Raw genomic sequence first — 12,912 nt, forward strand, 5'->3', positions numbered from 1 at the left:
CTCCATTTCAAGGTCTCAGCCCCCAGTCTGTGATGATCAGCTGGTGCCAGGGAACTGCACCTGCCCGAGAACCCCTCCGGGGCTTTCCAGAATCAGCCTGGCACACCCCACCTTGTGCCCTCAGCACATGTGGGGGGCCTGCTTGGGTATCATGTGTCTGCTTTCTCATGGGTCCTTCTGGGTGCAGAACTCTCTCTCTGAATCCAGAAACAGACCCTCGGATTCGGAGACACCAAGACACGGGCCAGCCCATACAGACACTAGACTTATGGGTGTGTGTGTCGGGGGGGTCTCTTCATAAATTACGGAAATATCTAACTGCTGTGCTGTTCAACTCAGTGCTGACTGGGACCTAAAGACTTTTTTAAAGTGAAAAAAGAAAAAGACATGGGTCTGCCCTTTGAGTGTCCCAGCACTAGCGAGTTGGATGCACTTGGCCAACTCGCTAGTGCCTCCCATATCACCCTGCGGTGGGACTTTGGAGGCCACCTTGCTTTCCCGTCTGAAAAATGAGGAGCCGGCCTCCACTGCTGGTTCTCAGAGCGCTTCCTTTTCCTAACAGGGCCTCCTCTACCCTCCTGAAATAGAGTTCCTAGATGGTGTAGCCTGCACCAAAGTTCTTAAAAACTCCATATACTGTTTCACCGCATTATAAAGAAGGGCAAGGGAAATAACTCATGGGTAACGCGTGTTCCCCATACGCGCACTCAGGCGTGACCCTGCCAGAAGACGCAGCGTCCCGGGCTTGACAGCTACAGGCACACAGACGTCACATGCAGAGTGACCAAAGCTGATGTGATTTTTTAAATGGTGAATACCGCCTGTCGAAGTTCCAAACAAAACACAGTGTAGTCTCTCCTCCGTTTACACGGCAGTTCCATTCCTGGGAAATTCAGTGTATGTTAAAATCATGAAAAAAGTACTTTGTGTTTATGTGTAAAATGGAGCTGTATTCAGGCTTAGATGACCAGGTTGCTTGTTTATGGTTATTGTGAATATCTGGCAAGATATTCAAACGTTAGTGTAGGGCTGACCCACCCTTGGCCATGAGCTGTCTGTTTCTGGCTCCTCCCCACGAAATGAGTGTCTCCCAGTAATTGTGAGAACCAGAACCTCCCCCTCTCCCCCCCGCCCAGTGATTTTCAGTATGTCCCCGGGATAGAATCCCAACCCTGGAGAATCCCTGCTACCATATGCCTCTTGTGCCCCAGCAGGTGAGGGTGCAGACTGGAGCGCTGGCTATAGGTCCTCAGGGAGGGCACAGAAAGACAAAAGGCTCTTTGGAATAGGGTTGGTCAGGGAGGGCCTCCTGGAGGAGGGGCCCTGAGAACTGAGTGTTTTTAGAGCTGAGGCCTGGGGAAGAGGGATTTTTCAGGAGTCAAAGCAACTCCTATGACTTCTCCAGGAGGCTTTGCCTTTCTGCCCATACTGTGAAACAAGTCATCTTTTCCAGTGTCTGTCAACTCTGAGTCTCTTAAGGGCCTGCTCTGTGTTTGTATCTCTGATGGTGCCCTTTTCTGGAGGTCAAGGTATCTTTCCGAAGAATGGCGGTATTTTCTCAGTCAGAACAACTGATCCTTCCCAGAGAGACCCGAGATGGAGGGAGGGGGTTTTAAGGTGCCTGCCTCTCATGTCCCTCCCTCTGCCCAGCTCCCTGGACCTGTGCCTTTCCCTCCTTGTCCTCATGTCACTTTTCTTCCTTTAGATATTTTTTAGCAGTTGGGAGGTGGGGGTGGGGTGAGCAACATAGACACGAATAGGCGTTCACTGATTAGCTTGATTAAGTGGAGGATGTTAAAAAAGGGGGGGGACAAACATGAAATAATAAATACATGCCTGACATAAACATTTATGGTTGTGTATTTACTGAAAAAACACAGATGGAAATGTTTGTCTTTGAGAAGTTTTTTATAGATTTCAACAGCCATTTCCTCTCGATTTCTTGTCATCCCATTACTCTTGGTTGTTTTGGGCTTGAACAAAACAAAGGGTTTTGGTGACCATCACTATTGTTCCCTGGTACTCTGGGCCAGGCAGGGGCTCCTGAGGTGCTCAGGCACCCTGGGAAGCGATGGGCCTTTGATCAGAGAAGTCTGGGGTTTTGCAACCTCAGAATCAGAGAATCTTTTTATGTCTAATCCACGACGTAAGAGAATCTTAGAACCATAATAATGTGTAAATGCTTAGCTTTATAAAATTGCATCATTTCAGAATGGGCGAATCATGGAATTTTAGAATCCCAGATGCATGGACATTTCTAATCTTGAATGTGGGAATCATGATGGCTCAGTATGATGAAACATAGAATCTGAGAATTTTAAGGGATATCAGAGTTTCTTCATGAGGCTACCCCTCCTCCACCCCTGGGATGTAATTAAATCCACTAAATATGGGCAGTGCTTTCGTGTGCCAGCCCTTGGGCCCCTGTGTGTGCTGTTCGCTTCCTGGTTCAACCTAGAATTTTGCCCCCCTCCCCCCGAGAGGCACACTAGTAGTTATTTGTACTTGGTCTGGGAGCAGTCTTTCCAGAAAGGGAGCTGGGGAAGGGGGAGAGGTGTGGGAGGGTGCAGTGGAGGGGGTGCGGGGGGAGCAGGGCAGAGGCTCTCTCAGACCCTCCCTGAGGAGAAGGAGCCCTGGGTCCTGTACACACTGGATGGTGCCTCCCTCCTGTCAGCTGCCTCATCTCAGTGAATGTGTCTGTCTCCTTCAGGACAGTGGTGACCCCTGGGTACCCTTCCTCCTAATAGCTTACTGAAGAGAAGATTAATGAATAGGAAAATAAGTTAGTAGACGATGTCTAGACTGAAGCATAAAAGTTTTAAAGGGTTGGGAAATTAAGAAAAAGCTTAAGAGATATATAGGACACGGTGAAAGAGTCTAACATACACTGTTGCTCAAGAAAGATAGAGGAAAGATAATGGGCAGACGTAATGTCTGAAGTGGTAATGGCCAGCAATTTCCCCAAACTGACAGAAGGCATCAAGCCACTTATTTAAGAAGCCGTGTGAACCTCCGGCAGAATGGATACAAAGGAAATGACGACCAGGCACAGCACAGTCACAGTCAGTCTGCTGCAGACTAAACGCAACGAGACAATGTTGGAACCAGCCAGGAGTGAGGAGTATGATACAATATCTTCAAAAGACTTGCAGATAACTTTCTAATAACGATGATGAAATCCAGAAGAACGTGGGAGAAATCTGTGACAGACTGAAAGAATGTAACTGCCAACCTAGACTTCCATACCCAGTGGATGTATCCTTCAGAAGTATGGGTGGAAGAATAACTCAAACAAAAGCTGAGAGGATTCCTTGCCAGCAGGCTCATAGTTTTTAAAAAATCTTTGTGAAGAAGGAAGATGACTCTGTCTGGAAGCAGGAGAAAGGGAAATATTTAAATACATATTGACTCTACAAAACATTGATAATATGTGGTGAGGTTTAAAAATATATATAGAATTAAAATATGCAACAATAATCTGGGGGGGGAGGTGGGGAGCGGAGAGAGAGAGGGGAGAGTTAGAGAGTCCTGAAATTGTTGCACTTTTCAGGAGGTAGCAAGGCCACTGCTCTGTATTAGACTATGATATTAAGTGAGGGACAGATGCTGTAAATGCTAGGATAACTCCTTATAATAAAAAGAATGTGTATTTAGCAAGCTAATAGAGAGATAAAATAGAATAATAAGAAATGCTCAATCTGAAAGAAGGCAGAAAAGAAGAGAAAAAGCATATGGAATAGGTGGGACAAATGAAAAGCAGATAGTGAGGTTGTGGATTTCAACCCAAATATAAGATACTTTAAAGGTTAATGGTATAACTGGGGGAAAGAAGGGAAGTGTTGTCAAGGAACATGTATAAAAGACACGTGGACAAAGCCAAAGGGCAGTAGGATTGCGGGTGGGAGGGGATGGGGCTAGGAGAGGAAGTGGTGTGGGAGAGTGAAGACAGCTGTACTTGAACAACAATACAAATTTTTTAAATAAATAAAGATAAATGGTATAAATGGATTAAATACTCAAAAACAAAGATTGTCAGAGTAGATAGAAATTATTTTATGGAAGAATTTTATATTAATAAGGATGCTTTACAGTACATTAATAAGGATGTGAGCGGCAGAAAGTACATCTGAGACGAGCTTAATGCACTGTAGGAACTTTCTATTCACTCAGGGTTTTTGGTGTGACCAGTGCTCCGGCTCAGCTTCCCTGCTGCCCTGGCTGAGACGCTCTGTTCCGTTGGCATTGCCCTCCAACCAACCAACTTCCAGGGTGGCTTCTACTCGCTACCGGGCGACATACTCGCTCATTCACAATAGAGGAGAAAAGGCTGTTCCTACCTTCGTCATCACACAGAAGTTCAGGCCTCTATTGAACTAAACTTTCTTGTGTCACGTGCCTGTCTCGAAGCCAGTCACTGCGGCATTGTGGCTGGGAGGCAAGGTCATGCTGATCAGTTCAGGCTTCCGGAGCCCACTGAGTGGGATTTATAACAACCATAAGAGCCAACATTTACATTGAGCTTCTTACTGTGTGCTGGATGTACTGTTCAAGGTACTTCATCCATGGTACCTGAACCCATTTCGATAAACTGTGCTACAGAGAAGCCAAGTCACGTGACTTAGACAAGGTCACAGCTAAAATCCAGAATTCAGACCTTGGTGGTTGGACCGCAGAGTCTGAGCTCTTACTGGGGCGAGATACTGTCTCTTCACCCCAAGTCCCACAGGTAGATGTGGAAACATGGGGCCCTGTCATGGGGAAGGAAGGGGAATAAACACCAGCTGTCAAGGACTGGACGTTCGTGGTTTGTGCCCCATTCTGCCCACCAAATTCGTATGTTGAAGCCTAACCTCCACTGTGGCTTTTCTCAGAGATAGGACCTATAAGGAAATGAGTGAGTTTAAATGAGGTGAAGGGTGGGGCCCCGATCCTCCAATAGGATCAGTGTCCTTGTAAAGGGAGACACCAGAGCACGTTGCACCCTCGCGCTTGCTCTCTGTCTGCGAGACTGAGGAAAGGCTGTATGAGGGGCATGGTGAGCAGGCAGCCACCTAGAAGCCAGAAAGAGAGTTCTCGGCAGAAACGCAATCAGCAGGAACCCTCATTTTAGACTTCTAGCCTCCAGAAATGTGAGACAGTAAGTATGTTGTTCAAGCCGCCTGGTCTGTGGCATTTTGTGATGACAGCGCAGGCTGACCAATACACCAGAAAAGTGATCAGCTGCATTGACTCCGAATCCCTTGAGGATGTGGAAGAATGTCTGGGCCAGCATTGCCCTCTAGTCCGAGAGAGCTGGGCTTGCACCATTTACCTCGGACAAGTATGACCTCGGACAAGTCACTCTTCCTCTGGAAAATGGCATTAGCAATATGGGCATGGAAAGAGCCTGGTACTGGGTCTGGCACATGGCAGGCACTCTGTGAACTTTGGTATTCATGATACATTACATTTTAAAAAAGCAGAATATAAGAAAATAAGTATATCTTCCTGTGGGTTTTTTTTTGTCAGCAATATATGGAAATGCATATGGAAATACCACAGAAGTTCACATGTCGCCGTGGGTGCTGTGGCTGTCTCTAGTTGTTGGCCTCGTAGGTGTCATTTATTTTCTGATAGTTAGTTGCCTAGATGTATATTCTATTTTTTCCATCCAGCAAATATGTGCTAATTTGGTGGTAATATGAGAGACCATGAAAAACTCGGTCAATGTGTGTGTTTATATACGGAGATGCCGGCACCTACAGGTGAAACCAGCCCTGGGCTGCTCATTCCCTGGCCCTGGACTGGAACAGAGTGGAGGGCCGGCTCACTTGAGTTTCTTTGTGATGCCTTCCTGAGGTTCGCCTGCTCTGGTTTTACTGGCCTGAGTCCCTGTAAATCTAGCTTAGCTTTTAAGGGGAATTTATGGAGTTTTTGTGATCCGGGATAAGAGGCGACAGGTGGTCATAAACCCCTCCTGAAGCCTTGAGCATCAGACTCTGTAGCTCCAAAGGCCCTGCCAAGCTTACAGCCCACCCCGCTCCAGTGAACGTGAAGCCCCAGACTGTGGTCACCAGGAGTTTAGGCCTGCTGGGGAGGGGAGAGGGGATGATAAGGCAACCCAGTGAGGCAGAAGGAGCTTGGAGTATGGATGCAGCTGGGGCTCAGCCTCTGCTGTATGTCCTTAGAGAGCCGCTCACTTTCCCTGTGCCTGAGAAGGGGAGCCCTGTGTCTCCTGCTCTCTGGGATCTCCAGTGCCCCTCCTACTTTGCCTGGCACTCCCTGAATAGCTGAGGAGGCTCAGAGGGCCAAGGCCCTGTTCTGCGCTGACTGAGCCTGCGCAGCCTGCGCTTGGGCTGAAGACCCCATGAGGTCGCGGCTGCTTTCTCTGGCCCCTGGAGCTCACTGCCTGAGAAAGCAGGTCTGGGGGTCTGTGATCCTGTCTCCCCGGCCTGTCAAGATGGCAAAAGGAGGGGTCTTTACTAAAGTGCTGACTCTGCCAGTCACCATACCTCTGCATTTAATCCTCACAGCCACCCCCTGGAGCTGGGGTTCTTATTCTCATTTTACAGATGAAGAACCTAAGGCTCAGAAGCGTGGCCCTCATTTAGGGTCAAATAGCCAGAAAGTTAATGGTGAAGCCAGGGCATCCACCTAGGTAAATGTGTGACAAAAGCTTGGTCTGTTTTCCTAAGTGGCAGCATCTGGCACATAGTAGGCATGAAAGTGAACTTTGGACAGTCCTTTCAGCCATCCACCTCCCCAGTGTCCCCAGGCACTTCATCTGGGTCTAACCCTGTTCTAGGAGTGAGGGGAGTGTCCCTGGTGGATGCCCAGAGAACCTGCATGCTGTGTGACTAGGACAAGTCTCTTTGCCATCTGGGCCCCCGTGTTTTGTATGTGGAGTAAATTGGACAGAATCGTGTCTCTGTGTGCTCTGACACTCAGCAGCTCTGGGGGCCCAAGACCCTTGTCTTGAAGGAGGTGACTTCACAGACTCGTGGGGGGAGGCAGGAATTTAATTGCACCTAAAAGCATCCATGTGCCAGCACGGAGTGTTACAGTCCTGACTTTGCAGTGATGTTGTGGAGATTTAGAGCTCAAGCGTGTGGAGTATTTGGCATCTGCTGGGTGTGTGGAAAGAAGGTATTCACACGGCAGCTGTTCACCGGGACTGCTGTGAGCTGAGGTGGGGGAGCTCGGGGAGGGCAGGAGAGACCAGGGAACATTCCAAAATGGGATGCACTGTTGAGCTGTGTGGGCTCAGAGGGTTTGGAAGGTGTCAGGCCTCCCTGACTGGATGGGTGAAGAGGTGTGCAGCACATCAGCAAAGCATCGTGGGAGTGTGAGGTAACGCCCAAGTGGAGGAGTGAGCTGAGGCTGTGGGGGGCCCCAAGACAGGTTCAGGCACATCTGTTTATTGAATGTCCACCAGGGGCCAGCCCTACATTCAGTATTTGACAGTGGTTTTTACACCATGAACTCCACCCATAAAATTCTCCCCATTGTACAGATGCAAAAAAATCTAACTGCAAAGCCTTGTCTCTAACTGCTGCCCTAGCTCAGGGGTTGGCAAATTAGAGTCCAAGAGCCAGTGAGCTGTTTTTCTAAATAAAGTTTTATTGGAACACAGCCCCATTCATTTGTTTACCTATTACTTATGGCTGTTTTCTATGGTCCAAGTTGAATAGTCCTGACAGTGAACTGTATGGCCAGCGAAGCCTGTAATATTTACTGTCTTGCTCTTTACAGAAAAAGTTTGCCAACAAGATGGCTGAGTCAGGAGATTCAGTGTGAGTCTGAGTCCTATGTTTGCTGAGTGCTGTGGGCAAATTGTTCGCCCTTCTGCCCCTCATTCTCCCCGCCCAAGTCTGCCCAGCCCTAGTCCTGGGAGTTGTGATGAAGCTCATAGGCAATGGCTGCACAATGTGTTATGGATGGTAAAGGGCAGTGCCCTGTCACGGGTCTGGTGCTTGGTGGGCACTGCAGTCTGCTCTGCTTGTGTATGAATGAGGAGCAGTCCTATAGGCTGTCTTCGACCTGGCCGCTGGCTGCTCCTGGGACTGCAAGGAGGCAGCCTCTAGGCCTGAGATGCTGAATGCGTCATTGTCCCCCTCATGCAGACTTGGCAGGTTTTGGCCTGCATTAAAATTCCTGTGGGGAGTCACCTTATATGTGGTACCGCTTTATAGCCAAGTCATTATGGTAATTTGCAAAGCTCTGTGGTGTATAACTGGAGACATTTGCTTCAGATTTGCTGGCTGTGACCTCATTCAGACTGCCAGGTCCTGCATTTGGTGACCCCTGCACCTTGGGGGCTTGTCCTTTTGAATCTGGCCTCAAGGTCATCTAGACATGACCTTCCTGGGGATAGAATGCTTCTCGTACAGGGGCCTGCATCCTGGCCCCATCCCAAGCTCAGGGATAAATGGAAGAGATAATGATCATTATCATCACCGTTACTTTTCAAGGGCTTACTCCAAGCCAGTCACTGTGCAAAATGCATTGTGTTTATAATCTGTTAACTATCACCAGAACCTTGTGAAGTAGGTGTTTGCACCATTTTACAGAAAACTGAGACTTGAAGAGGAAAGTAAACCAAACTCTTACCTAGCTCCAGAGGTGGCAGTCCACGCTCTGTTATGGCTTTGCTATGTGACCAAGAGATCCTTTCCCTCGATGAGCCTCAGCTTCTTCATCTGTTAATGAAATAGATGGTCAGTTTGTCCCAGCTCTGGTGTGCTAGGTTTTCTCACCAACTTGTGAAAATGAACACAGGACCCCCTCACCTTCCAGTCCTTCCCCAGAGCTTTGCTTACATGGGGAAAGCCAGGTCCAGGGTTGGGTCCCCTGTGGCACAGTGGGAGACATGGCTGCTGGGTGGTGCAGCCCTTCCCCAGGGTGTCCCCACGCACCTCAGGCCAGCAGGGCTGCTGTGCCCTCTCACTCCCCCGCCTCTCCCGAGAAAGACTCCGTCCTCGCTCCCTGAGATGGAGGGCGAGCAGCGGTGGGCCCTGTGCTGCACTTGCTGTTAGAGAGGCAACAGGCCAGCCGGCAGGGAGCAGTGGGAGGTCTCCGGGGAGACGTGGGCTTGGGGTGGGCAGCGGTGACAGTACCCACTCTTCCCAGTGGTGGCAGCATCTCTGGGAAACATATTTCAGTCTTTGGTTTAATTTTCAGCTTTTGAGAAAGCTGGTGGCTTAGGGTAGGGCCTGGCATAGGCCTTGGGATACCTGGGTTCGGGCCCTGGCTATGCCAGCAGTGGGCACGTGATCTTGGGCAGCTACTTGCCAGCTCTGGTGTGTGTGTCCCCACAAGGTGGGGAGGCTCACGCTTTCATCCAGGGTCTGTGAAGGTTACACAGACAATGTCTGGATGGGTTTAAGGCCCTAAGCAGTGCCAGACTGTGACCCAAGGGGCTCCTTCCTTACTCTCTCCCAGAACTGGCTTGCCTGTTTATTATAGGAAAACCTCTTAAAGTATCCAGTAGAGAAGAAGCCCTCAGGCCTGAATTGTCAGAGTAATGGCTGTCTCTTCCCACATCTCCACTTGGCCCCTGACTGCCTGTGCGACGTTGGGCGAACCCCTCCCTGAGCCCTGGTGTGCTTGTCTGTAGATGGGGTGACCCTACCACCTGGCAGAGTTTAGGAGCCATAGTCATGGTGGTACTTTGGCTTCCCCGAAGGCTCCCCAACATGATCTTCATTGGAGTCACAGGTGGGGATGCTTGTTCGGGGGCCCCCAGTGGTTCATCGGTTGGTCGAGACGCAGCAGGACTGAACTTGGGCCTTGAAGTCCGAGAGATCTGGATGGGGCCACAAGTCAAACCTCAACCCCTGGGCCTAGTCAAAGGCCCCCTAATCTCTCCAAACTTCAGTTTTCCTAATCTGGAAAATGGCTGTAATGAGAACATGTCACGGGGTGGACACTGGAAAGTATTGAATGTGCCTGGCGCCTGGGAAGTGCTGGGTGAGCAAGGGCTTCAGAAACGCTGGACTTCCCGGCGCTTTTCCCGGGGCTCACTGTCAGTTGCTGCACACGTCCCCCTCAGTGAAAGGGGGGTAAGTGACTCTCCAGGGTCCTCCAGGGCCTGGCAGGTTCTTAAAGGAAGCTCAGAACCACTTCCCCAGCCCAAAAACTCTGGGAGAAAGGCCCTGCCGGCCAGCCCTGTGTGATGATTAAGCTCTCTCTGCTCCAAATGCTATTGATGGTCATAAAATTATCTACAGTTTTCTGAGGCCCAGTCCCACAGTTTGCCTCCATGGGATAACAACATCACATGCAGAAACAATGAGGAAAAGGCAAAGACCGCCAGCAGAGACAGGGTTAAGCGAGCAGCAGCCTGCTCTCATTAGCTCAGGCCATTTGCGTTTGTTACCAGGGATTTCTTTATAATTAAAAAACAACCAAGTTATTAAAAAATAAGCTTGTGAAGGGCTGGCTGAGCAGCAGCCAAAGCCAGAGGGGGTGAGTGTTCCTCGCAACAGAACATGGGCCCGGGCTCTGCCTGGGAAGGTGACACAGAGGGCAGCTTCTGCGCAAACGTCCATCAGAGCCCGCTCGAGCAGGCTCGCCTGTGCCTGGGAACCTTGGAACCTGTCTGAGCCTCTCACCTGCCCTGGGACCTTGAGAGCGTTGCACCTCACCTGCAAACCGTCAAGTGCTTGGCAGGTGCCTGCCTGGTGCCTGTCTAGAGCCTTGGGCACATGACGAGGTAGTTCAGGGTATCTGGCCTTGGGGGTGGGCCAGAATTAGGGTGAGGCTGGGTTCTGGCTGAGAGACCACCACTTTTTATTACATAGTGATTACGATGTGGGGTTTGGGTCTGGCAGACCTGAGCCAGAGACCCAGCCCAGACTCTTCCTAGCTGTGTCACCTTGGGTTAATAATTTAACTCCCCAGGCCCCTGTTTTCTCTTCTGTACCCTGGGCATGATAATATGCATACCTCCTGCAGAGGCCGGTGGGGAGGCTTTGCTGGGACAGGGGAGCTGTGCCCGGGGCTGCATACACTGCCCAGCAAACGGCTCTGTCGTCTCCTCGTCCTTACATTAGGGCTGTTCTGGTGTCAGTTCTTCTCTCAGTACTTGGGCCTGTTAATAATGTCTTATTACCTCTCTAGAGTGCTTTGTGCTTTTCAAAGTGCTCTATGACAATAAAGGAAAATTTCTGCTCCTGGTGCACCTACTAGGTGCCAGCATTGTGCCAGGGGCTCTGCACCTCAGTGCTCAAACCCCCACAGCTCCTTGGGAGGACTGGCATGGCTCTCTCCATCCTACACCAGGGAGCTGAGGTTCAGCCTCGGGGAGGGCCAGTCCTGGGGAGGGACTTGTTCGAGTCACAGGCTTGGCTGGGGGCAGTAGAGGGTCACACCGAGGTCCATAGGGCCCCCAAGCCCGTGTATATCCTTTCCTCCTCACATAAGCTGGCCAGATGACAGGTCAGAAAGCCCAAGGAAGAAGTCATTTCCAGGTTAACCCTTCTCACACTATAGATGAGGAAACTGAGGCCCAGGGAGTGGAAGTAATTCAACAACCACACCTAACATTTTTACTACATGCGATGTAGCCTTTCAAGGGCTCTCAATCTGCTGCCTCACATAGTCTTCGTAGACACCCAGTAGCTGGGCCAGGCATGTAGTTGGGCTGTCAAGGAGCCATGGAGGACCCCGAGGGTGAAAAAACACATACTGTATTCTTTGATGTGTTGCAATTTGGAAAGCAACGAAGATTGAACAAGAACAGGTTCTTGTTCTTTGGTGGGACTAGCAGCAGGTGCTGTTCAGTAACCAGCTCCTTGACATTTAATGTCACTCAGCCTGCTGGGCAGCCGAGCTCCAGACCATTAGCTCTCGCACGTGGTCCTGCACCTCGTCAAATGAGCAATAGGTGATCCATGCGAAGATCATAGATTCTGACCTTCCCAGAGACAGGAGCTTGTCTGTCTAGTCCCCAAGTGTTTGCTGCATCTAGAGTAACACCTGGTACTATTATGGATCCTGCAGGTGATTGGGGGAATTAAACGAAGCATCTCTGTGCCTCGGGTGTGGGAGGGGTTCACTGAGTGTTGGCTCAGGGGTGCTCTGTTTCATTCTGTGTGCAATGACCACCTTCTCCCTGCTCCCCCTGCAGGCTGCCCCTACTTACTTTGTCTCCTTTTCCTGTCTTTCTCTACCTAGTGAACGGGAGCTACGGCCACTGCACCCCAGGCTCGGAGAAGAGCCTGCTGGACCTGGACCTTGCCGAGGGCCTTGGCCCTACCTGCCGCCAGGGCCTGTTCCTCCCAGCAGGAACCCCACCACCCCGAGGCCACCTCCCGGCCTGTGACCGGCTGCTCCATTTCCCCCACCCCAGCAGGTATGTGCTCTATTCCCACCATCAGCTGCCGTCTGTGGACACTCCCTGGAAACGAAGGACCAAGGGCCTCCAGACCTCACCTAGTCTGCCTGGCTTGTGGGATAAAGGGGAACTGAGACACAGAATTTCCAGGGACTAGCCAGAGCCCAGTAGCACAATGCAAGCTGCCTGGTGTGGACCCCATACCTCCTGCATTACAGGGACTTAGGAAAGACGAAAGTGGTGTTATTGAGGTGTGCTTCCACATCGCAGCAGCAGCTGAGATGGCTTTCCACGGAGGAAGATTTGGAGTGCATTGGGGGGAGAAAAACTCAGTTTAGGGTTCATACTGTCACACCCTGGGCTGCTCATAGAGCAGAGAGGGGCCATCTCCTGGGGCCACCTCCTGACCCAAGAAGCTATCATCCCACAGAACCTGTCACATAACCATCATATTCAGTGCTTGCGCATTTCCAGTGATGTCCATCTCTGCAGAATGTTTCATTAGATTGCACGCTGGGCTGAAATCTGCCTCCTGCGACTTCTCACCCATGCCTCTGTGCCTTCTGGTTTGCTGGCAGGCCTAGGTCAACCATAGA

The 12,912-nt window shown here is 50.4% G+C and overlaps 1 protein-coding gene across 1 annotated transcript in view; it reads left to right on the plus strand.

Annotated features, from left to right (window-relative positions):
• Nucleotides 1-12,912, plus strand: part of GLIS1 (GLIS family zinc finger 1) — a 211,039-nt gene that overhangs the window by 115,926 nt on the left and 82,201 nt on the right. The window contains exon 3 of the mRNA XM_037043225.1: nucleotides 12,157-12,334. Within this exon, the coding sequence (XP_036899120.1) occupies nucleotides 12,157-12,334 (178 nt within the window). The remainder of the gene's footprint in view (nucleotides 1-12,156; nucleotides 12,335-12,912) is intronic.

This window comes from Sturnira hondurensis, unplaced genomic scaffold (assembly GCF_014824575.4).
Source record: "Sturnira hondurensis isolate 20B ecotype Veracruz unplaced genomic scaffold, ASM1482457v3 Scaffold0004068, whole genome shotgun sequence".
Lineage (NCBI taxonomy): Eukaryota > Metazoa > Chordata > Mammalia > Chiroptera > Phyllostomidae > Sturnira > Sturnira hondurensis.